We start from the raw sequence: 26,864 nt of genomic DNA, 5'->3' as shown, positions 1-26,864 counted from the left end.
TCAGTCCCAGCCCAGGTTACTCTCAGTTCCAGCCCAGGTTATACTCTCAGTCCCAGCCCAGCTTACTCTCAGTCCCAGCACAGCTTAGTCCTGCCCAGGTTACTCTCAGTCACAGCCCAGGTTACTCTCAGTCCCAGCCCAGGTTACTCTCAATCCCAGCACGGGTTACTCTGAGTCCCAGCCCGGGTTTCTCTCAGTCCCAGCCCAGGTTATACACTCAGTCCCAGCCCAGGTTATACACTCAGTCCCAGCCCAGGTTACTCTCAGTCCCAGCACGGGTTACTCTCAGTCCCAGTCCAGCTTACTCTCAGTCCCAGCCCGGGTTTCTCTCTGTCCCTGCCTGGGTCACTCTCAGTCCCAGCCCGGGTTACTCTCAGTCCCAGCCTGGGTCACTCTCAGTCCCAGCCCAGGTCACCCTCAGTCCCAGCCCGGGTTACTTTCAGTCCCAGCCTGGGTTACTTTCAGTCCCAGCCTGGGTCACTCTCAGTCCCAGCCCAGGTTTCTCTCATTCCCAGCCCAGGTTACTCTCAGTCCCAGCCCGGGTCACTCTCAGTCCCAGCCCGGGTCACTCTCAGTCCCAGCCTGGGTTACTCTCAATCCCAGCCCGGGTTACTCTCAGTCCCAGCCCGGCTTACTCTCAGTCCCAGCCCAGGTTACTCTCAGTCCCAGCCCAGGTTACTCTCAGTCCCAGCCCAGGTTTCTCTCAGTCCCAGCCCAGGTTACTCTCAGTCCCAGCCCGGGTTACTCTCAGTCCCAGCCCAGGTTTCTCTCAGTCCCAGCCCAGGTTACTCTCAGTCCCAACCCAGGTTACTCTCAGTCCGAGCCCAGGTTATACTCTCAGTCCCATCCCGGGTTACTCGCAGTCCCATCCCGGATTACTCTCAGTCCCAGCCCGGATTACTCTCAGTCCCAGCCCAGGTTACTCTCAGACCCACCCTGGATTACTCTCAGTCCCGTCCTGGATTACTCCCAGTCCCAGCCCGGATTACTCTCAGTCCCAGCCCAGGTTACTCTCAGACCCAGCCTGGATTACTCTCAGTCCCAGCCCGGATAAATCTCAGTCCCAGCCCGTATTACTCTCAGTCCCAGCCCAGGTTTCTCTCATTCCCAGCCCGGGTTACTCTCAGTCCCAGCCCGGGTTTTTCTCAGTCCCAGCCCGGGTCACTCTCAGTCCCAGCCCGGGTTACTCTCAGTCCCAGCCCGGGTTACTCTCAGTCCCAGCCCAGCTTACTCTCAGTCCCAGCCCAGGTTTCTCTCAGTCCCAGCCCAGGTTACTCTCAGTCCCAGCCCAGGTTAATCTCAGTCCCAGCCCAGGTTTCTCTCAGTCCCAGCCCAGATTACTCTCAGTCCCAGCCGAGGTTAATCTCAGTCCCAGCCCAGGTTTCTCTCAGTCCCAGCCCGGGTTACTCTATGTCCCAGCCCAGGCTACTCGCAGTCCCAGCCCAGGCTACTCGCAGTCCCAGCCCAGGTTACTCTCAGTCCCAGCCCAGCTTACTCTCAGTCCTAGCCTGGATTACTCTCAGACCCAGCCCGTATTACTCTCAGTCCCAGCTCGTATTACTCTCAGTTACTCTCAGTCCCAGACCAGCTTACTCTCAGTCCTAGCCTGGATTACTCTCAGACCCAGCCCGGATAACTCTCAGTCCCAGCCCATATTACTCTCAGTCCCAGCCCAGGTTTCTCTCATTCCCAGCGCGGGTTACTCTCAGTCCCATCCCGGGTTTCTCTCAGTCCCAGCCCGGGTTACTCTCAGTCCCAGCCCGGGTCACTCTCAGTCCCAGCCCAGGTTACTCTCAGTCCCAGCCCAGCTTACTCTCAGTCCCAGCCCAGGTTTCTCTCAGTCCCAGTCCAGGTTACTCTCAGTCCCAGCCCAGGTTAATCTCAGTCCCAGCCCAGGTTTCTCAGTCCCAGCCCGGGTTACTCTATGTCCCAGGCCAGGCTACTCGCAGTCCCAGCCCAGGTTACTCTCAGTCCCAACCCAGCTTACTCTCAGTCCTAGCCTGGATTACTCTCAGACCCAGCCCGTATTACTCTCAGTCCCAGCCCGTATTACTCTCAGTCCCAGCCCAGGTTACTCTCAGTCCCAGACCAGCTTACTCTCAGTCCCAGCCCGGATAACTCTCAGTCCCAGCCCGTATTACTCTCAGTCCCAGCCCAGGTCAGTCTCAGTGCCAGCCCAGATTATTCTCAGTCCCAGCCCAGGTTATACACTCAGTCCCAGCCCAGTTTATACTCTTAGTCCCAGTATGGATTACTCTCAGTCCGAGCCCAGGTTATACTCTCAGTCCCAGCCCGGGTTACTCTCAGTCCCATCCCGGATTACTCTCAGTCCCAGCCTGGATTACTCTCAGTCCCAGCCCAGGTTATACTCTCAGTTCCCATCCAGGTTACTCTCAGTCCCAGCCTGGATTACTCTCAGTCCCAGCCCGGATTACTCTCAGTCCCAGCTCATATTACTCTCAGTCCCAGCCCGAGTTACTCTCAGTCCCAGCCCAGCTTACTCTCAGTCCCAGCCCGGATAACTCTCAGTCCCAGCCCGTATTACTCTCAGTCCCATCCCGGATTACTCTCAGTCCCAGCCTGGATTACTCTCAGTCCCAGCCCAGGTTATACTCTCAGTTCCCATCCAGGTTACTCTCAGTCCCAGCCCGTATTACTCTCAGTCCCAGCCCAGGTTACTCTCAGTGCCAGCCCAGGTTACTCTCAGTCCCAGCCCAGGTTACTTTCAATCCCAGCCCAGGTTACTCTCAGTCCCAGCCCAGGTTATACTCTTAGTCCCAGTATGGATTACTCTCAGTCCCAGCTCAGGTTACTCTCAGTCCCAGCCCCGATTACTCTCAGTCCCAGCCCGGATTACTCTCAGTCCCAGCCCAGGTTACTCTCAGTCCCAGCCCAGGTTATACTCTCAGTCCCAGCCCGGATTACTCTCAGTCCCAGCCCGGATTACTCTCGGTCCCAGCCCAGATTACTCTCAGTCCCAGCCCGGATTACTCTCAGTCCCAGCCCAGGTTACTCTCAGTCCCAGCCCAGGTTATACTCTTAGTCCCAGTATGGATTACTCTCAGTCCCAGCCCGGATTACTCTCAGTCCCAGCCCGGATTACTCTCGGTCCCAGCCCGGATTACTCTCAGTCCCAGCCCGGATTACTCTCAGTCCCAGCCCGGGTTACTCTCGGTCCCAGCCCAGATTACTCTCAGTCCCAGCCCGGATTACTCTCAGTCCCAGCCCAGGTTACTCTCAGTCCCAGCCCAGGTTATACTCTTAGTCCCAGTATGGATTACTCTCAGTCCCAGCTCAGGTTACTCTCAGTCCCAGCCCCGATTACTCTCGGTCCCAGCCCGGATTACTCTCAGTCCCAGCCCGGATTACTCTCAGTCCCAGCCCAGGTTACTCTCAATCGCAGCCCGTTCCGAAGAGCTGCGTCAGACACAACTTACCGAGTAGCACCTGATATAATTGTTGAATTTCCCAGCTTCTCAGCCAGCAGTGCGAACTGGGTGATGTAGCCGTCGCCGTGGAGACTGCTGGAAAGCTGCAGCGCCTGCTCGATAAAGGGGCTTCCCACTCCAACTTCCAGGGTGATATAGTTGACCTCCAACCTCTGCTGCAGGTTGCGGGCCTGCTCAACGAACCAGTTTAGTGCCTCCTCACTGCTGACATTCAGCTTCACGGCAAACCTTCCCCTCCACTTCATCAAGAGAGGGGTCTGGGCAAAACATGAACACACAGGTGTTAGGGCCTGTGACACAGGGTTGGCCAACATTGCAGAGGATGGGACAGCAAATTGACAGTGACTTTCATAGGGAGGGCAGACATCGTTTGACACTGACATTTCTGTGTAACACGAAGAGACTGGTGTGGGACTTCAGGGGCTCATTGAAAGATACACACATCCCCAGCTCTCTGAGCTCACCCTGCATCATAATCTATCTCAGCCGAAGAGTGGGGGCAGTCAGCCGAGAGCAGGCCTCCGTTAGCCACTCTTCGACACTAGCAGCTAAAGATTGAAGCAAAGTAGTGTAGGATTCCTCTCTGCCTAACCTCATACATCCCAGTGTCAGAACCGAGCATACCCAGGGCAGACACAGCACGGGTTAGATACAGAGTAAAGCTCCCTCTACATTGTCCCATCAAACACTCCCAGGGCAGGTACAGCACGGGCTAGATACAGAGTAAAGCTCCCTCTACACTGTCCCATCAAACACTCCTAGGGCAGGTACAGCACGGGTTAGATACAGAGTAAAGCTCCCTCTACACTGTCCCATCAAACACTCTCAGGGCAGGTACAGCATGGGTTAGATACAGAGTAAAGCTCCCTCTACACTGTCCCATCAAACACTCCCAGGGCAGACACAGCATGGGTTAGATACAGAGTAAAGCTCCCTCTACACTATCCCATCAAACACTCCCAGGGCAGACACAGCACGGGTTAGATACAGAGTAAAGCTCCCTCTACACTGTCCCATCAAACACTCCCGGGGCAGGTACAGCACGTGTTAGATACAGAGTAAAGCTCCCTCTACACTGTCCCATCAAGCACTCCCAGGGCAGGTACAGCATGGGTTAGATACAGAGTAAAGCTCCCTCTACACTGTCCCATCAAACACTCCCAGGGCAGGTACAGCACGTGTTAGATACAGAGTAAAGCTCCCTCTACACTGTCCCATCAAGCACTCCTAGGGCAGGTACAGTTTGGGTTAGATACTTTTTTTTTATTCGTTCACGGGATGTGGGCGTCGCTGGCAAGGCCGGCATTTATTGCCCATCCCTAATTGCCCTTGAGAAGGTGGTGGTGAGCCGCCTTCTTGAACCGCTGCAGTCCGTGTGGTGACGGTTCTCCCACAGTGCTGTTAGGAAGGGAGTTCCAGGATTTTGACCCAGCGACAATGAAGGAACGGCGATATATTTCCAAGTCGGGATGGTGTGTGACTTGGAGGGGAACATGCAGGTGGTGTTGTTCCCATGCGCCTGCTGCTCTTGTCCTTCTAGGTGGTAGAGGTCGCGGGTTTGGGAGGTGCTGTCGAAGAAGCCTTGGCGAGTTGCTGCAGTACATCCTGTGGATGGTGCACACTGCAGCCACAGTGCGCCGGTGGTGAAGGGAGTGAATGTTTAGGGTGGTGGATGGGGTGCCAATCAAGTGGGCTGCTTTATCTTGGATGGTGTCAAGCTTCTTGAGTGTTGTTGGAGCTGCACTCATCCAGGCAAGTGGAGAGTATTCCATCACACTCCTGACTTGTGCCTTGTAGATGGTGGAAAGGCTTTGGGGAGTCAGGAGGTGAGTCACTCGCCGCAGAATACCCAGCCTCTGACCTGCTCTCGTAGCCACAGTATTTATATGGCTGGTCCAGTTAAGTTTCTGGTCAATGGTGACCCCCAGGATGTTGATGGTGGGGGATTCGGCGATGGTAATGCCGTTGAATGTCAAGGGGAGGTGGTTAGACTCTCTCTTGTTGGAGATGGTCATTGCCTGGCACTTATCTGGCGCGAATGTTACGTGACACTTATGAGCCCAAGCCTGGATGTTGTCCAGGTCTTGCTGCATGCAGGCTCGGACTGCTTCATTATCTGAGGGGTTGCGAATGGAACTGAACACTGTGCAGTCATCAGCGAACATCCCCATTTCTGACCTTATGATGGAGGGAAGGTCATTGATGAAGCAGCTGAAGATGGTTGGGCCAAGGACACTGCCCTGAGGAACTCCTGCCGCAATGCCCTGGGGCTGAGATGATTGGCCTCCAACAACCACTACCATCTTCCTTTGTGCTCGGTATGACTCCAGCCACTGGAGAATTTTCCCCCAGATTCCCATTGACTTCAATTTTACTAGGGCTCCTTGGTGCCACACTCGGTCAAATGCTGCCTTGATGTCAAGGGCAGTCACTCTCACCTCACCTCTGGAATTCAGCTCTTTTGTCCATGTTTGGACCAATGCTGTAATGAGGTCTGGAGCCGAGTGGTCCTGGCGGAACCCAAACTGAGCATCGGTGAGCAGGTTATTGGTGAGTAAGTGCCGCTTGATAGCACTGTCGACGACACCTTCCATCACTTTGCTGATGATTGAGAGTAGACTGATGGGGCGGTAATTGGCCGGATTGGATTTGTTCTGCTTTTTGTGGACAGGACATACCTGGGCAATTTTCCACATTGTCGGGTGGATGCCAGTGTTGTAGCTGTACTGGAACAGCTTGGCTAGAGGCGCAGCTAGTTCTGGAGCACAAGACTTCAGCACTACAGCTGGGATGTTGTCGGGGCCCATAGCCTTTGCTGTATCCAGTGCACTCAGCCGTTTCTTGATATCACGTGGAGTGAATCGAATTGGCCGAAGACTGGCTTCCGTGATGGTGGGGATATTGGGAGGAGGCCGAGATGGATCATCCACTCGGCACTTCTGGCTGAAGATGGTTGCAAACGCTTCAGCCTTGTCTTTTGCACTCACGTGCTGGACTCCGCCATCATTGAGAATGGGGATGTTTGCAGAGCCTCCTCCTCCCGTTAGTTGTTTAATTGTCCACCACCATTCACGACTGGATGTGGCAGGACTGCAGAGCTTTGATCTGATCCGTTGGTTGTGGAATCGCTTAGCTCTGTCCATAGCATGTTGCCTCTGCTGTTTAGCATGCATGTAGTCCTGAGTTGTAGCTTCACCAGGTTGGCACCTCATTTTTAGGTACGCCTGGTGCTGCTCCTGGCATGCTCTTCTACACTCCTCATTGAACCAGGGTTGATCCCCTGGCTTGTTGGTAATGGTAGAGTGAGGAATATGCCGGGACATGAGGTTACAGATTGTGCTGGAATACAATTCTGCTGCTGCTGATGGCCCACAGCACCTCATGGATGCCCAGTTTTGAGCTGCTAGATCTGTTCTGAATCTATCCCATTTAGCACGGTGGTAGTGCCACACAACACGTTGGATGGTGTCCTCAGTGCGAAGACGGGACTTCACCTCGACGAGGACTGTGCGGTGGTCACTCCTACCAATACTGTCATGGACAGATGCATTTGCGACAGGTGGATTGGTGAGGACGAGGTCAAGTAAGTTTTTCCCTCGTGTTGGTTTGCTCACCACCTGCCGCAGGCCCAGTCTAGCAGCTATGTCCTTCAGGACTCGGCCAGCTCGGTCAGTAGTGGTGCTACCGAGCCACTCTTGGTGATGGACATTGAAGTCCCCCACCCAGAGTACATTTTGTGCCCTTGCTGCCCTCAGTGCTTCCTCCAAGTGGTGTTCAACATGGAGGAGGACTGATTCATCAGCTGAGGGAGGACGGTAGGTGGTAATCAGCAGGAGGTTTCCTTGTCCATGTTTGACCTGATGCCATGAGATTTCATGGGGTCCAGAGTCAATGTTGAGGACTCCCAGGGCTACTCCCTCCTGACTGTATATCACTGTACCGCCACCTCTGGTGGGTCTGTCCTGCCGGTGGGACAGGACATACCCAGGGATGGTGATGGAAGGGTCTGGGACGTTGGCTGAAAGATATGATTCTGTGAGTATGGCTGTGTCAGGCTGTTGCTTGACTAGTCTGTGGGACAGCTCTCCCAATTTTGGCACAAGTCCCCCGATGTTAGTAAGGAGGACCTTGCAGGGTCGACTGGGCTTGGTGTTTTGCCGTTGTCGTGTCCGGTGCCTAGTGGTCCGATGCCGGGTGGTCTGTCCGGTTTTATTCTTATTATGACTTTTCGTTGCGAGATTTTACAACTGAGTGGCCTGCTAGGCCATTTCAGAGGGCAATTAAGAATCAACCACATTGCTGTGGGTCTGGAGTCACATGTCGGCCAGACCGGGTAAGGACAGCAGGTTTCCTTCCCTAAAGGACATTAGTGAACCAGATGGGTTTTTACGACAATCCGGTAATTTCATGGTCATCATTACTGATACTAGTATTTTAATTCCAGATTTTTATTTAATTAATTGAATTTTAATTAATTAATTGAATTTAAATTCGCCAGCTGCCGTGGCAGGATTTGAACTCATGACTCTGGATTTTAGTCCAGGCCTCTGGATTACTAGCCCAGTAACATAACCACTATGCTTCCGTACCCGGTGATACAGAGTAAAGCTCCCTCCATACGGCCCGATCCACCAATCCGGAGGCAGGGACAGCAGGGGTTGGATACAGATTAAACTCGCTCGACACTGGCCCATCAAACACTCCCGGGGCAGGTACAGCACGGGTTAGATACAGAGTAAAGCTCCCTCTACACTGTCCCATCAAACACTCCCAGGGCAGGTACAGCACGGGTTAGATACAGAGTAAAGCTCCCTCTACACTGTCCCATCGAACACTCCCAGGGCAGGTACAGCACGGGTTAGATACAGAATAAAGCTCCCTCTACACTGTCCCATCAAACACTCCCAAAGCAACTACAGCATAGGTTAGATACAGAATAAAGCTCCCTCGATACTGTCCCATCAAACACTCCCAGGACAGGTACAGCACGGGTTAGACACAGAGTAAAGCTCCCTGTACAATGTCCCATCAAACACTCCCAGGACAGGTACTGTTCGGGTTAGATACAGAGTAAAGCTCCCTTTACACTGTCCCATCAAACACTCCCAGGGCAGGTACAGCACGGGTTAGATACAGAGTAAAGCTCCCTCTACACTGTCCCATCAAACACTCCCGGGGCAGGAACAGTACAGGTAGATACAGAGTAAAGCTCCCTCTACACTGTCCCATCAAACACTCCCGGGGCAGGAACAGTACAGGTAGATATAGAGTAAAGCTCCCTCAGCACTGCTCGCACCTGTATGATATTTTCACCAGCCTTCCTGTGGCCTGTGAGTCTAACCTGTCAACGGGCACCAGACTTGGGGCAGTGTTGCGCTCTTGGCCTCTCCTCACCAGAGCCACAAACCATTGTACGTCAGACAGAGGAGACTGGAGTAGACTGGAGCCAGCTCACACAAAGCTAAGTGTGTGAAGGGGTGACACTACCAATCAAGCACAACATTCTTAACAGAGCAACGGCAGAGGAGAAATAAAACTAGGAAGTACTGGAGGTCCGGTTGATGACGATGGGTGGCTGAGCCAGAAACTTTCTCTCCCTTCCTTCAGGGTCGCCTGGAAGTGATTGGAGTCGATGGTGGTGTAAGGAGAGAGTGTGATGGACAACCTCAGCTGATGTCGGTCGAGGTGCCTGCTCTGTGGAACGGGAGTCTTCCCCTGGGTGTCAAATAGACTGTGTTCCTGCAAATGGGAGAACATCGTAATTCAAGACCGGAGGTAGTGCTCGACAAGTCAAGGAGGCAGATCAACATGGTGCAACCAACTGCAGAGTCCGAGCCACCGAGATACACGGTGACAGGTCAACCTGTCACGCCCTCAGCTAATCTCGGTTTATACTGCACCTTCATCACAGCTCAGAAACATGGCCAAGTGATTCACAACTGTTGACGTTATGTGCACAGTAAGATCCCACAAACAGCAATAAATGGAACTGCCGGTTAATCTGTCTTCTCTAAGGGATGAATCGTGGCCTGAACAACACAATTCCCCTCCTCACACTGGGCCACAGCATCCACCAGAACAGGCAGGCGGGCCACGGTGTAACGTCTCATCCTCAGTACTGCCCCTCCGACAGTGCAGTGCTCCCTCAGTACTGCCCCTCCGACAGTGCAGCACTCCCTCAGTACTGCCCCTCCGACAGTGCAGAACTACCACAGTAATGCCCATCCGACAATGCAGCACTCCCCCAGTACTGCCCCTCTGACAGTACGGCTCTCACTCGGTACTATCTCTCCGACAGTGCAGCTCTCCCTCAGTACTGCCCCTCCGACAGTGCAGCGCTCCCTCAGTACTGCCCCTCCGACAGTGCAGCGCTCCCTCAGTACTGCCCCTCCGACAGTGCAGCGCTCCCTCAGTACTGACCCTCCGACAGTGCAGCGCTCCCTCAGTACTGACCCTCCGACAGTGCAGCGCTCCCTCAGTACTGCCCCTCCGACAGTGCAGCGCTCCCTCAGTACTGACCCTCCGACAGTGCAGCGCTCCCCCAGTACTGACCCTCCGACAGTGCAGCGCTCCCTCAGTACTGACCCTCCGACAGTGCAGCGCTCCCTCAGTACTGACCCTCCGACAGTGCAGCGCTCCCTCAGTACTGACCCTCCGATAGTGCGGCACAGTGCTAAGCAATCTCTCCCGTGTGAGGCCGGCCAAGTGCCCCGACACTTGTGGAGCCCGACACCAGCCAGAGTCAGTGCCTTCAGAGGAGGAAATACCGTCTCCTACTGTCTCATGTGAACTCAGCCAACGGCAGCAGGAAAAGTGTAGCTGGCTCAGTTTTACAGTCTCCCCCAGAGCTCTACACATAGTTGGACTCAGCCACCTGTAAACAGCCAATGTATCAAAGAGGAAGGGTGGTGGGGGTGGGGGTGGGGGAGGGGAGGTTGGTTTGTCTGTTTGGTGTTAACATCAATATTCATGGTGCATCAAAAATATCAGCACATGTCTTGCTGACAGAAGGAGAGATAGAGCCATCATTTTGTTTCTCTGTTCCCCAACCACCACCACCCATCCCCCGCTCCGTTCCATGCGAATCTTGAACAGGCTCGGTTTATTTCAAAGGGCATTGGTCGCAAAGATAACTTGGGGATTGGGACCCTCCTCCGATATGCACCCACACACACACACATGCATGCCCTCACATGCATGCGCAAACACATGTGCACACACACACGTGTACACACACGCGCCCACACACATGCGCCCACACACACGCACCCACACACACATGCATACACATAGATGCGTGCACACACATGCGCCCACACACACCCACACACATGAGTCCACACGCACGCGCACACATATGCGCCTGCACACACATACACCCGCACACACACGCGGGCGCACACACACCTATACACGCACATGCACACACGCGCGCACACAAACACATACACGTGTGCACACACACACACATATACACGCGCACACACACCCCACCCACCCCCACCCCGGGCCCCCCCTGCTGCGAAGGGCTTGAAACGAGCCAGAGGGGCTCTGCAGAAGAAAGGGATGTCCAAAATAGTGGGTTTCCCTCAACCCAGGAACCTGAGGGCCGCTTGCCTTCTCTGAAGCTGAGGGAATAGTCTCCTGACGGGCCCAGGCCTGAGAGTCTCCTGACGGGCCCAGGCCTGAGAGTCTCCTGACGGGCCCAGGCCTGAGAGTCTCCTGACGGGCCCAGGCCTGAGAGTCTCCTGACGGGCCCAGGCCTGAGAGTCTCCTGACGGGCCCAGGCCTGAGAGTCTCCTGACGGGCCCAGGCCTGAGAGTCTCCTGACGGGCCCAGGCCTGAGAGTCTCCTGACGGGCCCAGGCCTGAGAGTCTCCTGACGGGCCCAGGCCTGAGAGTCTCCTGACGGGCCCAGGCCTGAGAGTCTCCTGACGGGCCCAGGCCTGAGAGTCTCCTGACGGGCCCAGGCCTGAGAGTCTCCTGACGGGCCCAGGCCTGAGAGTCTCCTGACGGGCCCAGGCCTGAGAGTCTCCTGACGGGCCCAGGCCTGAGAGTCTCCTGACGGGCCCAGGCCTGAGAGTCTCCTGACGGGCCCAGGCCTGAGAGTCTCCTGACAGGCCCAGGCCTGCCTAAACAGTCATAGTCCTGCCCTTCAGCCACAGGTTTTGAGAGCAGCTGCTGCAGTGGCCTGGTCTGCTGGGGTGGGGGAGGCAAGGGTGGGAGGAACCTGGAAGGTTGGGTGGGAGGGGAGGGGGGGAGATCCGAGCAGCGCCAAGAAACATTCAGGGAATCCACCACAGTCAGCAGTCAGCATGCCAAGCATACTTAAGCCACTTGAAATGTTACCAGGAAGGAACTTGGGCAGGAAGCCAGTCCTGTGAAGGGCCTGAGCCAGTGTGCATCAGCCCCAGGCCAGTGTGCGTCAGCCCCAGGCCAGTATGCGTCAGCCCCAGGCCAAAGTGCGTCAGCCCCAGGCCAGTGTGCGTCAGCCCCAGGCCAAAGTGTGTCAGCCCCAGGCCAGTGTGCGTCAGCCCCAGGCCAGTGTGCGTCAGCCCCAGGCCAGTGTGCGTCAGCCCCAGGCCAGTGTGCGTCAGCCCCAGGCCAGTGTGCGTCAGCCCCAGGCCAGTGTGCGTCAGCCCCAGGCCAGTGTGCGTCAGCCCCAGGCCAGTGTGCGTCAGCCCCAGGCCAAAGTGTGTCAGCCCCAGGCCAGTGTGCGTCAGCCCCAGGCCAAAGTGTGTCAGCCCCAGGCCAGTGTGCGTCAGCCCCAGGCCAGTGTGTGTCAGCCCCAGGCCAAAGTGTGTCAGCCCCAGGCCAGTGTGTGTCAGCCCCAGGCCAGTGTGCGTCAGCCCCAGGCCAGTGTGCGTCAGCCCCAGGCCAAAGTGTGTCAACCCCAGGCCAGTGTGTGTCAGCCCCAGGCCAAAGTGTGTCAGCCACAGGCCAATGTGTGTCAGCCTGAGGCCAGTGTGCGTCAGCCCCAGGCCAAAGTGTGTCAGCCCCAGACCAAAATGTGTCAGCCACAGGCCAAAGTGTGTCAGCCACAGGCCAAAGTGTGTCAGCTCCAGGCCAAAGTGTGTCAGCCCCAGACCAAAGTGTGTCAGCCACAGGCCAAAGTGTGTCAGCCACAGGCCAAAGTGTGTCAGCTCCAGGCCAGCGTGCGTCAGCCCCAGGCCAAAGTGTGTCAGCCCCAGGCCAGCGTGCGTCAGCCCCAGGCCAAAGTGTGTCAGCCCTAAGACCAAAGTGTGTCAGCCCCAGACCAAAGTGTGTCAGCCACAGGCCAAAGTGTGTCAGCCACAGGCCAAAGTGTGTCAGCTCCAGGCCAAAGTGTGTCAGCCCCAGGCCAGCGTGCGTCAGCCCCAGGCCAAAGTGTGTCAGCCCCAGACCAAAGTGTGTCAGCCCCAGACCAAAGTGTGTCAGCCACAGGCCAATGTGTGTCAGCCCCAGGCCAGTGTGCGTCAGCCCCAGGCCAGTGTATGTCAGCGCCGAGCTGGCTGGGGCTGGAAGGCTGCACAGACCATCAGACATGTCGGTGAGGGTCATGGACCATCAGACATGTCGGTGAGGGTCACGGACCATCAGACATGTCGGTGAGGGTCCAAAGATCACACTTACTCCCTCTGGACAGAGAAACCCCATGTGTGAAAATCACTGGCTTTAGTGTGTCGGGAGAGCCTGCAGTTAAAGTAAAGACCTTCTATTTGACCTTCTGTTGATACTGGGCTGCCCCAGGATCACTGTTACACCGAGCTGCTTTCTGACAGGCACTGATGTTACATGAGACAACAGGCCTGTCACTGACACCCAGCTCTTGTCAGCAATGTTTGACCACCCTAGACTCAGGTTTCTCTCCCTCCCCCACCAGTTCTTACTACAGAACGACTGAGCCGATCCAGTTATTCCTCCTTACAGACTGGGGGCCGAGTGGTTCAAGGACAGCAGCCTGGGGCCTGGGGCAGAATCACAGCCTCTCACTGTTCATCTGTCCCAGTGCTTTTCTCAGAGTTTTTGGCTGCACTGCACCTCCCATTGACAGATCCAGTCCCTTGTGAACTATAAGCTGGGTCTTTACTCTCCAGTGTATGCACATTCCTGGATGGGACCCGGGAATATCCCGGCCTGTACGGATCAGTACGGACCGGGATGGGACCCGGGAATATCCCGGCCTGTGCGGATCAGTACGGACCGGGATGGGACCCGGGAATATCCCGGCCTGTGCGGATCAGTACGGACCGGGATGGGACCCGGGAATATCCCGGCCTGTAACGATCAGTACGGACCAGGATGGGACCCGGAAATATCCCGGCCTGTGCGGATCAGCACGGACCGGGATGGGACCCGGGAGTATCCCGGCCTGTGCGGATCAGTACGGACCGGGATGGGACCCGGGAGTATCCCGGCCTGTGCGGATCAGCACGGACCGGGATGGGACCCGGGAGTATCCCGGCCTGTGCGGATCAGCACGGACCGGGATGGGACCCGGGAGTATCCCGGCCTGTGCGGATCAGTACGGACCGGGATGGGACCCGGGAGTATCCCGGCCTGTGCGGATCAGCACGGACCGGGATGGGACCCGGGAGTATCCCGGCCTGTGCGGATCAGCACGGACCGGGGTGGGACCCGGGAGTATCCCGGCCTGTGCGGATCAGTACGGACCGGGGTGGGACCCGGGAGTATCCCGGCCCGTGCGGATCAGTACGGACCGGGATGGGACCCGGGAGTATCCCGGCCTGTGCGGATCAGTACGGACCGGGATGGGACCCGGGAGTATCCCGGCCTGTGCGGATCAGTACGGACCGGGGTGGGACCCGGGAGTATCCCGGCCTGTGCGGATCAGCACGGACCGGGGTGGGACCCGGGAGTATCCCGGCCCGTGCGGATCAGCTACTCATGGAAAAACCCCATGAGCCAATAAAGCCATCCATCAGCAGACACTGCACCAAGGGAAAGATTGAGGACAGTCGTGTGTGTGCATTTTACAAGAGCTTGCTGTGAAAATGTTGCCTGAATGTCACCCATGACTAAAGGGTGAGCTGCGGGCACAGCTTTGGGGTGAAGCAACACAATCACTTCCTCAGCTTGAGGTAGAAAGCGATTAATGGGGATTCCCGAAACACTTCCTAGTCCGTGCCACGTTAGCCCATTTCAGCTGGGCTGGTAGAAGGGCTGTTAGAATTCTCCCCATTACCCCTGGGTTAGGGGAACAACAGCCAGGGCTCCTTCTCCTGATCACTATCCAGAGATCCCTGCTGGAATGCCGATATCAGGCGAGAACAGCAACTCGCTCGGCTGTGATGCTCCCCATGTTCAAATATGCTGCTGCCGCTGAGTGAGCAATGGACAGGGGCGAGGGACCAGTGGGTAGATGTTGACCTTAGAAACACCCTCCAGCTGGAGGCATTGGCAGTAAAATTCCACTGGAAATTCCCAAGAAAATGGGGCGGAGTGGCCAAATCAGATTCCAAGCCCAGTGTGTTTGGGCAAGGAGGGGAGGAGCTGTACTGAGAGCAGGTTTTGACTGACAGCACTCATACCTGGCCAGACAGCAGCTGCGTGGATTGTTCACTGAGATCCATCACTCCCTCACCCAGCTCGTGCTGGCTCAGTTTGCTGGACAATGCTTTCATGTTGTGCTCGAGCTTCTGGACGATATCAGCAGTTCTCTGCAACTTCCAGAATGGCAGCCTGATACAGAAGGAGCAAAAAATCAGAGGCTGCATGAAAAACAACCTCCCCATTTTAAACAGAGAGAGAGTTCGGGGAAAGAGGGGATCTAGGTATTAAAGAGAGGAAGAGGTCGGGGAAAGAGGGGAACTGGGTATTAAAGAGAGAGAGAGGTCGGGGAAAGAGGGGAACTGGGTATTAAAGAGAGATAGAGGTCGGGGAAAGAGGGGAACTGGGTATTAAAGAGAGATAGAGGTCGGGGAAAGAGGGGAACTGGGTATTAAAGAGAGAGAGAGGTCGGGGAAAGAGGGGAACTGGGTATTAAAGAGAGAGAGAGGTCGGGGAAAGAGGGGAACTGGGTATTAAAGAGAGAGAGAGGTCGGGGAAAGAGGGGAACTGGGTATTAAAGAGAGAGAGAGGTCGGGGAAAGAGGGGAACTGGGTATTAAAGATGATGTGGAGATGCCGTTGAAACTTGATGTCTGTGTCGATATGCGCGATCTTCTTGGAGATCCTCTCCACTGTGAGCCGGCAGTTTGTGGTGTCGATAGTAGCCATGATGTGGAGCTGTGGAGAGGTCGGGGAAAGAGGGGAACTGGTTATGAAACAGAGAGCGGTCTGGAAAAGAGGGCTAACTGGGTATTAAACAGAGAGAGAGAAGTCGGGGAAAGAGGGGAACTGGGTATTAAAGAGAGAGAGAGAGGTCGGGGAAAGAGGGGAACTGGGTATTAAACAGAGAGAGAGGTCGGGGAAAGAGGGGAACTGGGTATTAAAGAGAGAGAGAGGTCGGGGAAAGAGCGGAATTGGGTATTAAAGAGACAGAGAGAGTGTCGAGGAAAGAGGGGAACTGGGTATAGGAACATAGGAACAGGAGTAGGCCATTCAGCCCCTCATGCCTGCTCCGCCATTTGATAAGATCAGGCCGATCTGTGATCTAGCTCCATATACCTGCCTTTGGCCCATATCCCTTAATACCTTTGGTTGCCAAAAAGCTATCTATCACAGATTTAAATTTAGCAATTGAGTTAGTATCAATTGCCGTTTGCGGAAGAGAGTTCCAAACTTCTACCACCGTTTGTGTGTAGAAATGTTTTCTAATCTCACTCCTGAAAGGTCTGGCTCTAATTTTTAGACTGTGCCCCCTACTCCTAGAATCCCCAACCAGCGGAAATAGTTTCTCTCTATCCACCCTATCCGTTCCCCTGAATATCTTATAAACTTCGATCAGATCACCCCTTAATCTTCGAAACTCTAGAGAATACAACCCCAATTTGTGTAATCTCTCCTCGTAACTTAACCCTTGAAGTCCGGGTATCATTCTAGTAAACCTACGCTGCACTCCCTCCAAGGCCAATATGTCCTTCCGAAGGTGCGGTGCCCAGAACTGCTCACAGTACTCCAGGTGCGGTCTAACCAGGGTTTTGTATAGCTGCAGCATAACCTCTGCCCCCTCGTACTCCAGTCCTCTAGATATAAAGGCCAGCATTCCATTTGCCTTTTTGATTATTTTCTGCACCTGTTCATGACACTTCAATGATCTATGTACCTGAACCCCTAAGTCCCTTTGGACATCCACTGTTCTTAACTTTTTACCATTTAGAAAGTACCCTGTTCTATCCTTTTTTGATCCAAAGTGGATGACCTCACATTTGTCAACATTGAATTCCATTTGCCACAGTTTTGCCCATTCACCTAATCTATCAATATCCCTTTGTAATTTTATGTTTTCATCTACACTGCTTACAATGTCACCAATCTTTATGATGTGGAGATGCAGGTGATGACCTTCGATCCAGACCTTCAAAGCATCCTACGCGCTCTCATCCCACGTGGGAGACTTCTATTGCCTCCCAAAGATACACAAAGCCAACACACCCGGACGTCCTATCGTATCAGGCAACGGAACCCTGTGTGAGAACCTCTCTGGATACGTCGAGGGCATCCTGAAACCCATCGTACAGGGAACCCCCAGCTTCTGTCGCGACACTACAGACTTCCTACAAAAACTCAGTACCCACGGACCAGGAACCAGGAACACTTCTCACCACGATAGACGTCTCGGCACTCTACACCAGTATCCCCCACGATGACGGCATCGCTGCAACAGCATCAATACTCAACACCAACAACAGCCAATCTCCAGACGCCATCCTACAACTCATCCGCTTCATCCTGGATCACAATGTCTTCACCTTCGATAACCAGTTCTTTACCCAAACACACGGAACAGCCATGGGGACCAAATTCGCACCCCAATACGCCAACATTTTCATGCACAAGTTCGAGCAGGACTTCTTCACTGCACAGGACCTCCAACCAACGCTATACACCAGATACATCGACGACATTTTCTTTCTATGGACCCACGGCGAAGAATCACTAAAGAGACTACACGATAACATCAACAAGTTCCATCCCACCATCAAGCTCACCATGGACTACTCCTCAGAATCGGTTTCTTTCTTGGACACACGAATCTCCATCAAAGACGGGCACCTCAACACCTCACTCTACCACAAGCCCACAGACAACCTCACGATGCTCCACTTTTCCTGCTTCCACCCTAACCATGTCAAAGAGGCCATCCCCTATGGACAGGCCCTGCGAATACACAGGATCTGCTCAGACGAGGAGGAACGCGATGGACACCTACAGACGCTGAAAGACGCCCTCGTAAGAACGGGATATGATGCTCAACTCGTCGATCGACAGTTCTGACGGGCCACAGCGAAAAATCGCGTAGACCTCCTCAGAAGACTAACACGGGATGCAACCAACAGAGTACCCTTCGTCGTCCAGTACTTCCCCGGAGCGAAGAAACTCCGCCATGTTCTCCGCAGCCTTCAACATGTCATCAATGACGACAAACACCTCGCTAAGGCCATCCCCACACCTCCACTACTCGCCTTTAAACAGCCACCCAACCTCAAACAGACCATCGCTCGCAGCAAATTACCCAGCTTTCAGGAGAACAGCATCCACGACACCACACAACCCTGCCACGGCAACCTCTGCAAGACATGCCAGATCATCGACACAGATACCGCCATCACACGAGAGGACACCACCCACCAGGTACATGGTTCATACTCCTGTGACTCGGCCAACGTTGTCTACCTCATACGTTGCAGGAAAGGATGCCCCGGAGCATGGAGACCATGCAGACACTGCGACAACGGATGAACGGACACTGCGCAACAATCGCCAGACAGGAGGGTTCCCTCCCAGTCGGGGAACACTTCAGCAGTCAAGGACATTCAGCCACCGATCTTCGGGTAAGCGTACTCCAAGGCGGCCTTCGAGACACACGACAACGCAAAATCGTCGAGCAGAAATTGATAGCCAAGTTCTGCAGCCATGAGGACAGCCTCAACCGGGATCTTGGGTTCATGTCACGCTACACGTAACCCCACCAGCGAATAAAAGTTATCTGTCTTTAATTCAACGGGTCATTTTATGTCTTTCTCTTCCTTTTGGATGTTTCTCCCTCTCTCTCTGTTTTGTGTTCTGGCCGTTTGTATATTCGGTGGTCCTGTAGGTAACACCTCTCTGTCTGAACACTTTGATTGCCTTGACAACGGGCAGTTGGAAAGATTATCTGTAATCACCAGGTATTGTTCTCTGACTATAAATGCGAAAGGTTCAAGGATTTCCTGACATTCACCTGAGGAAGGAGGAAGCCTCCGAAAGCTTGTGATTTTCAAATAAAATTGTTGGACTATAACCTGGTGTTGTAAGATTGTTTACACCAATCTTTATGTCATCGGCAAACTTAGATATGAGACTTTCTATGCCTTCATCTAAGTCGTTAATAAATATTGTGAATAATTGAGGCCCCAAGACAGATCCCTGCAGGACTCCACTAGTCATATCCTGCCAATGTGAGTACCTACCCATTATCCCTACTCTCTGTCGCCTTTCGCTCAGCCTATTTTCTAACCAAGTCCGTACTTTTCCCTCGATTTCATGGGCTTCTATCTTAGCTAACAGTCTCTTATGTGGGACCTTATCAAATGCCTTCTGGAAGTCCATATAAATAACATCCATTGACATTCCCCTGTCCACTACTTTAGTCACCTCTTCAAAAAATTCAATCAGGTTTGTCAGGCACGACCGACCTTTCACAAATCCATGCTGGCTCTCTCTGATTAACTGAAAATTCTCGAGGTGTTCAGTCGCCCTATCCTTAATTATAGACTCCAGTATTTTCCCCACAACAGTTGTTAGGCTAACTGGTCTATAATTCCCTGGTTTCCCTCTCTCTCCTTTCTTAAAAAGCGGAGTGACATGTGCAATTTTCCAATCTAGACGGACAGTTCCTGAATCTAGAGAACTTTGAAAGATTATAGTTCGGGCATCTGCAATGTGCTCACCTACTTCCTTTAAAACCCTGGGATGGAAATCATCTGGTCCTGGGGATTTGTCACTCTTTTGTGCTATTATTTTCTTCATTGCTGCTGCTTTACTTATGTTAATTTTATCTAGTCCCTGTCCCCGATTCAGTATTAGTTTTCTTGGGATTTCCGGCATGCTATCCTGTTTTTCGACTGTAAATACTGACGCAAAGTAATTTTTCAACATGTCCGCCATTTCCCCATTGTCAATGACAATATCCTCACTTTCAGTTTTTAAGGGGCCAACACTGCTCCTGACCACCCTCTTTTTCCTAATATAACTAATATTAAAGAGAGAGGTCGGGGAAAGAGGGGAACTGAGTATTAAAGAGATAGCGAGGTCAGCGAAAGAGGGGAACTGGGTATTAAAGAGAGAGAGAGGTCGTGGAAAGAGGGGAACTGGGGATTAAAGAGAGAGAGAGGTCGGGGAAAGAGGGGAACTGGGGATTAAAGAGAGAGAGAGGTCGGGGAAAGAGGGGAACTGGGTATTAAAGAGAGAGTGAGGTCAGGGAAAGAGGGGAACTGGGGATTAAAGAGAGAGAGGTCAGGGAAAGAGGGGAACTGGGTATTAAAGAGAGAGAGAGGTCGTGGAAAGAGGGGAACTGGGTATTAAAGAGAGAGAGGTCGGGGAAAGAGGGGAACTGGGGATTAAAGACAAAGAGATGTCGGGGAAAGAGGGGAACTGGGTATTAAAGAGAGGGAGAGGTCAGGGTCGTACTAGGTTGACAGTGGATGGAAGTGTTGCTTCTTACCGCAGGATGCTGGTGTCTGGGAGAGCAGGCTGGGCTTCAGGAATCAGAATTCCTACTTGCTGGTGGACTGATGTGAGGCTGTCGCTGACACACATAGTGTAGCTCAGAGGTACCATCTCAGCACTGGGTGCGATCCCCAGGCACAGCCGCTTCCTGCTATCGATGCCAACTTGCAACGGGACCTCCTGCTGAACCCGGACGGCCACGCCTAACGGGGAGAGGCACACATAAAGTAACGGGGGTAGAAACAGATCTCCTCCTCCCCATCCCCCACCCTCTGCCATTACTGCTGACTCACTGCCGGGGTATAATCCCACTGCCACCAGCCTCACTCCAGTGGCACTCCTCACGGGTGAGTGGCCGGCCAGATCTTCGACTGTAGGGGGCATTACAGACTGTCCTCACCCGATGGGAGTCAGTGATGAGCAGCAGGAATTCTAGCTGACCTTAGTCAGCCCAGGGTCACAGGTCACAGCCCAACAGCACAGGGCCTGGGCTCAAATCTGGGACCTTGCTTGCCTGCATGACTCGGTTATTGACTGCCTTAACCAGAGGGGAACCTCCACACCCTCTGTGACCTGCCAGATGAATGGTTTGGATTCAGTGTATCATGTCTGTAGTTCCAAGAAAGCCACACAAGCTGGAGGGCCCATCAGGCCAGTCCCCTTCCCATTTGGCACTCTCTCATACCTGGTTTGCAGACTGTGACCTGTGCTTGTTGGAGGTTATGTCAGCTCTGTGTACCGTACATCTCTCTCCCCCACCCCACCCCACTCTGTCAGGAACTGCTGAAAACTCTCACATTTCTCTGTCTCATATCACCTGACCTGACTCGAATCTCACTGAAGCCAAGTGTGGGCAGCAGTTGTCCTGATTTGAGGAGCCCAGGGAGGCAGATGCAGCCTGAAAATGTCGACACAGCTCATTCAAATAGAAACCAAACACACACAGCCATGATGGTATGTCTTGAACATTTATGTAACAGACAAGGACAGGGACTCCCCATGTGCGAGCCAGGTGTTACTCTCCTGTCTTGTCGGGCACTCTGCAGGTTTCTCACTCTCCCAATAACTCAGCCAAGTGCTCGTTCTTAGTGTGTCAAATGGAGGGGGGGTGATTCACAGCTGAGCCTGATCCTGCCCCCCGCCACACACACACACACACACACGCACACGCGTACACACACACACGCACACACGCACACACACACGTACACACACACACCCCCTCACACACACGTACGTTGCCCAGCAGTGCTGATCAGCAGGACCTCCTGCCTGATATTTATTCCCACCTGCCCCCGCCGCTGCTGCTCCAGATAAGATCGACTGACTCCACACAGACTGGGGATGTGAGCTGGGATTTCTATGGACGGAGGGGCCCAGTTGCACACCTGGCAAAGCATTTCCCAACTGAGGCCCCACAGGGAGCTCCGAGCCTCAAGTCCCCCAGCTGTGTAACTTGCTAAAATAACATCACTCGACATAATCTAGGCAACGTGGTCAAGGGGTCTGTCAATAGGAGCCAACTGACCCTGGCCGTCATGGTTTCAGGGAAATGGGATATCCCCTTGAGACCCAGCCTTCTCAATTAAAAGCTCGGAGTCTTCCTTCTTCCACCCTGCCAGACCCCAGCTCAATATCAAATGTCCCAAATTAGCGGGAAGCTAGTGGACTCATGAACCCACAGCTGTTGGTCAGTGTGTTGGGTCCTAAAGCCTGTCCAGTTTGAATACTGTGTGGGTCGTCCCATGATATTGCAGTGAGCTGCATTCACAGGGCTCAGAGATGGGGCCCCAACTCCCCAGCAGGTACATCACAGTAAGGGTGGCTTCCCACCAGGAGTGTGGGAAAGTGGGAGCCATTCCCCCATTGATTGTTCAACACTTCCTTTGTCTTAGCTTGTGAGCTAGTCAGGGACAGATTGAACTAAGAATTCAGGAGCTATTCCTTTACACAGAGAGTGGTGAGAATGTGGAACTCACTGCCACATGGAGTGGTTGAAGCAGATAGCATCGATGCATTAATGGGGAGGATTGATGCATACATGAGGGATATGGGACAGGGTGGGAAGAGTGGGAGGAGGCTTGTTTGGAGTATTAACACCGGCACAGACCAGTTGGGCCCCATGGCCTGTTTCTGTGCTGTAGATTTGATGTAAATCTGCATAATGGCAGGAAAGCACCAGAGAAATCACTGTCTGGGAACAGAATATATTAATAACAAATTTAACTGTACTTTTAATAAGAGATTGATTTCTGAATTCTAAGAGGAAAATACACAACCTAATGAAGTCAAGAGACATTTGGGCCCCGATATTAACAGGAAGGCGGGATGGCAGCGGGAGGACGATTGGGCGCGTGGGTAACCCGCCCAATAAAATCCGTCCGTCCCCTGCGCGATCGCGGGTAAATTGGAGCCACTTGACATGGCTTCCGGGTTTGCCGTCGGAAAGCTGCGCAGTGGGCGGACTGCGCACCCGCATCACAGGCTGTCAGCTGGAGGAGCTCTGTTTAAAGGGGCAGTCCTCCAATGGCTGCTCCTGAAACAAACACCCACAGACTACAATGGAGCAGCACGGGGGAAAGGCTGCTCCTAGATTTAGTGATGCCTCACTCCAGGTACTACTGGATGGGGTGAGGAGGAGGAGGGATGTGTTTTACCCGGCAGATGGGAGGAAGTGGCCTGCCTCAGCCACCAAGAAGGCCTGGCTCGAGGTGGCAGAGGAGGTCACCAGCAGCAGCAACGTCTCCCGCATCTGGATCCAGTGCAGGAAGCATTTCAATGACCGAACTAGGTCAGTCAAAGTGAGTACACTTACTCATTCTCCTACACTCCGTCTTCCACATCACCGCCCCCACCCCACAACTCATTCTACACTGCCAACACTACTCTATCACATCACTCCTCACACCCACTCAAGGCTCATCCTCAACTTACCTGCACTTCCTCATCACTTCCTCACCTCCCCAGTACTCATCCCACCACTACCACTCAACCCAATCCTCATACAATGTCATGGCTCTGTCTCATACTCACCCTCTGATGCATTTCTTTCACGGTCAGCCGAACCCAAACCAATGCATTCATCGGTTGGCCACGTCACCATCACCCTCACTCACTCACACGTCTACTTTCTCCCCTTATAGGAAAAGAGAGCCCAGAATGGACGGGAGAGGGCGAGGACCAGAGGGGTCCGCAACGGATAGTCGTCCTCACAGACGCGGAGCAGGAGGCGCTGGAGCTGAGCCGCACCTCGAGTGCCTGTCCGTCGGGGACGCCGAGACTGACACCCGACAAACGTCTGGTGACACAACTTTAACATTCAGCACACACAGTATGAATTGATGTTAACATGCCTCACCATCTTCAGCACCTCAGTATGCTCATCGCAACATGACACATCTGTGATCATGCTTAATATTGCCTTCTGTTCTCTTACAGGACCTTCAGTGACCGCTGTGACGGCAGAGGGCGATTCCTCAGAGGACCTATCGGCCTCTGATGGCAGGGGCAGCTGTGGAGAGTCTGCATGGTGGGAGCACTCTTCTCCAGGCTCTGCTCAGCTGGACATAGATGCTGAACCCTGGGGGCCATCCTTTAAAAGGAGAATGATGGAGGGACAGCAGCACATTTGCGAGGTGCTGGAACAGGTGCCACTCGCACTCTCCACAATCGCGCAGAGGAAGGAGGCATCAGTAGAATGGTGGCACAGGTACAGGAAGGAATCTCTGAGATAGTGTCACAGGGACGTGAGGGCATCTCTGACATACTGTTGCGGGTAAGTGCTGGAATGTCTGTGATGGAGGGAAGGCTATCCTCCATGGAGCTTCAAGCACGGCTCACAAATGAGTCCATTCAGGACCTGACAACGGCCGTTCGGACTCAGGGTGAACAACATTCTGCCTTAAACAGGCAGGCAGATACACTAGCACTGGCCTTACAAGGCATCACACATGTCCTCCAAACTGTTGTCCAGCAGAGTGGTAGGAGTGGTGTGGGCCTAGCCCAGGGGAGGGATGATGGTGAAAGGGGACATGGAAGTGGGGACGCCACTCAAAGCGTCCTCCATGTCTCACCCGTTGCCCCCCTCTCAACCAATACCCGCAATGCTGCCTCCTCTCCACGTGGCTGAGTCTGCCCCTGCACAGGTGCAGGTGGAGCAGTTTCTGGAGGGGCCCTCACGGGCATCAAAACCCAGAGAGCGTCGGCCCAAAACATCTAATCAGTCAGGGCATGAACAAGAGCAGCCTGCCACTACCTCTGCTGCAGCCACTGGGGAAGCACCACGTAGGAGTAGTCGGAGGAGAAAGGCGAAGGTTTTGTAAGCACAAAGGGGATGCACAAGGGTGTTTGACGGTTAGTCATGTTTTTTATTTATATTTGCTTTTTGTTAAATGCACATTAAATATTATTATTGTCACCACTACTGCCATGTCTTGGTCATGCTTGACTGGCTTCTATAATAGGGCCCTTTCATGAGATTCACCATGAGCGCCCACATTTAACACCACCCATTGGGTCACTCTACAGTGGGTGTATGTGTAGTTGCGGGTCTATTTTGTGCAGGGAGGGGTGGGGGAGGTCGCTGGTGTGGGCGCTGCTCTGTCCAGGTGGTGAGAGGACTGGACTCTTCACACTGTCTCATGTTAGGAGAACCGTTCACATATCAGTGACTCACTGGCCTCACGAGCAGCCAGGTGCTCTGCCCATGGGCTGCTCCTGTTCCTCCTCCTCTCCTCAATGTGGGTGGCAGATGTGAATGGGGCCTCCTCCAGCAGCACCCCTCTCTGTTGTGCCATGTTGTGCAGGGCACAACACACGACTATAATGCGTCCCACTCTGTCTGGTGAGTATTGAAACGCTCCCTCAGAATGATCAAGGCGCCTGAGGCGCATCTTGAGCAGCCCTATAGCGTGCTCAATTGTAGACCTGGTAGCGATGTGGCTGTCGTTATATCGACACTGTTGCTCAGTGATGGGGTTCCTCAGAGGTGCCATGAGCCATGTGTGCAGGGGGTATCCCTTGTCCCCGAGGAGCCAGCCCTTAAAGGTGTTCGGTGCGTGGAAGAGGGGCGGGATGTTGGATTCCCGGTTGACGAAGGAATCGTGGCAGCTGCCAGGGTATCTGGCGCACACGTGAAGGAATCTCTTGCGGTGGTCACAGATGAGCTGAGTGTTGGAGTGATACCCCTTCCTGTTGATGAACAGTTCTGGCTCGTGTGGAGGTGCTCGTATTGCTATATGGGTGCAATCGATTACACCCTGCACCCGTGGGAAGCCAGCCACAGCGTGGAATCCCACTGCCCTCTCCGTCTGGCTGAGGTCATCCATGGGAAGTTGATGTAGTGCGAGGCCCTGCGAAACAAGCCGTCGGTGACCTGCCTTAGGCACTTGTGCGCAGGCGACTGAGAGACCCCGGCGATGTGCCCAGTGGCACCCTGGAATGATCCGGGGGTGAAGAAGTTGAGGGCAGTGGTGACTTTGACAGCGATGGGTAAGGAGATGCTGCTCGGCCCAGCCGGGAGCAGCTTGGCATGAAGGAGGCTGCAGATGTCTGCAACTACCTGGCGACTGAGTCTGAGCCTCCGTATGCACTGCTCCTCAGAGAGGTCCAGGAAGCTGATCCTCGGTCTGTAGACCCTGTGGCGAGGGTAGTGCCTCCTGCGACGTCGCTCTCTCTGTTGTTGCCCTCTGTGCTCTTGTGCAGGTCCCTGTGGCGCAGCACTGTGTTGTGGAGCTCCACGTGGCGGAGGTGGACGCCTGGCGAGGCTGGTGATGTTGCTCATCCTTGGATGAAGTGGTGAATGCAGCCATGGCGCCCCCCGCCACCCCCCCATCCTGATGGTGTGAGTTTGAGGGGGTCCGAAAAGTAGGTAAATATGTTTGCACAGCAGAGTTTTGGGTGGAAAGTAAGAATTTTGAGTGGAAACACAAAGATCTTGGAGTCAAAACTTTGTCTGAAATAACAGAGTGCCCTGCTACAATAAATTACGTTTTCTTCCCACCTGTCAAATAAGCATCTGAATCTCCCACTGGCTGCTGGCTGAAACACGTCTGCCCCAACAGGGAGTGTTTCCCACAGCACGGGAAACACGCTGAGGATCCTTCAAAATTGCACCCCTGCCAAAATGTCGAATCAATCAAGTAGTTCAAGTACCTCAACTATCTGACAAACTATGCAAATGATCATCCCGCCGGCTTTAATTGCCGGTGGGACTCCCGCATGTGGGAGGTGTACGCTCACCCGGACGCATCACTGGGGAACCCGGAAATCAGCGGGTTGGAGCCGGGCTCCAAACCCGCTCGGCATTTTAGCGATTTTCAGAGCCCCCCGCCCCCAACGCTCCCACTCCTTCACCCGAAAATTGGCCCCTTGGTGAGGCCAAGTGCTCAGTGAAGTTCTTTACATGTGCACTCCTTTTGTCTCTAGCGTGTCATTACAGGAAGTAAATAAAAGTGAGTCTGTTTTGATTAGTTGGCAAGAATATCATAATTATCTTTACTCTGGAATGTTGGCCTTTATCACAAGGGAGCCGGAATACAAAGAGGTGGAAGTTATGCTTTAGTCATATAAAGCTCTGGTCAGACCCCACCTGGAGTATTGTGTTC

At 53.8% G+C, this 26,864-nt stretch overlaps 1 protein-coding gene across 5 annotated transcripts in view; it reads right to left on the bottom strand.

The window, feature by feature from the left end:
• The window catches only part of LOC137327804 (SITS-binding protein-like), a 199,672-nt gene that overhangs the window by 88,416 nt on the left and 84,392 nt on the right, over positions 1-26,864 (bottom strand). For all 5 annotated transcript variants that reach the window (XM_067993617.1, XM_067993620.1, XM_067993618.1 and 2 more), the window contains exons 3-6: positions 20,255-20,462; positions 14,980-15,130; positions 8,997-9,188; positions 3,438-3,706 (exon numbers count right to left, since the gene is read on the bottom strand). In XM_067993617.1, coding sequence (XP_067849718.1) covers positions 3,438-3,706; positions 8,997-9,188; positions 14,980-15,130; positions 20,255-20,462 — 820 coding nt within the window. The remainder of the gene's footprint in view (positions 1-3,437; positions 3,707-8,996; positions 9,189-14,979; positions 15,131-20,254; positions 20,463-26,864) is intronic.

The sequence above is a fragment of the Heptranchias perlo genome, chromosome 12 (genome assembly GCF_035084215.1).
Source record: "Heptranchias perlo isolate sHepPer1 chromosome 12, sHepPer1.hap1, whole genome shotgun sequence".
In the NCBI taxonomy this organism is placed as follows: Eukaryota; Metazoa; Chordata; class Chondrichthyes; order Hexanchiformes; family Hexanchidae; genus Heptranchias; species Heptranchias perlo.
The sequence above is the reverse complement of the archived record's forward strand: the minus strand, read 5'-3'. Positions and strand labels throughout refer to the sequence as shown.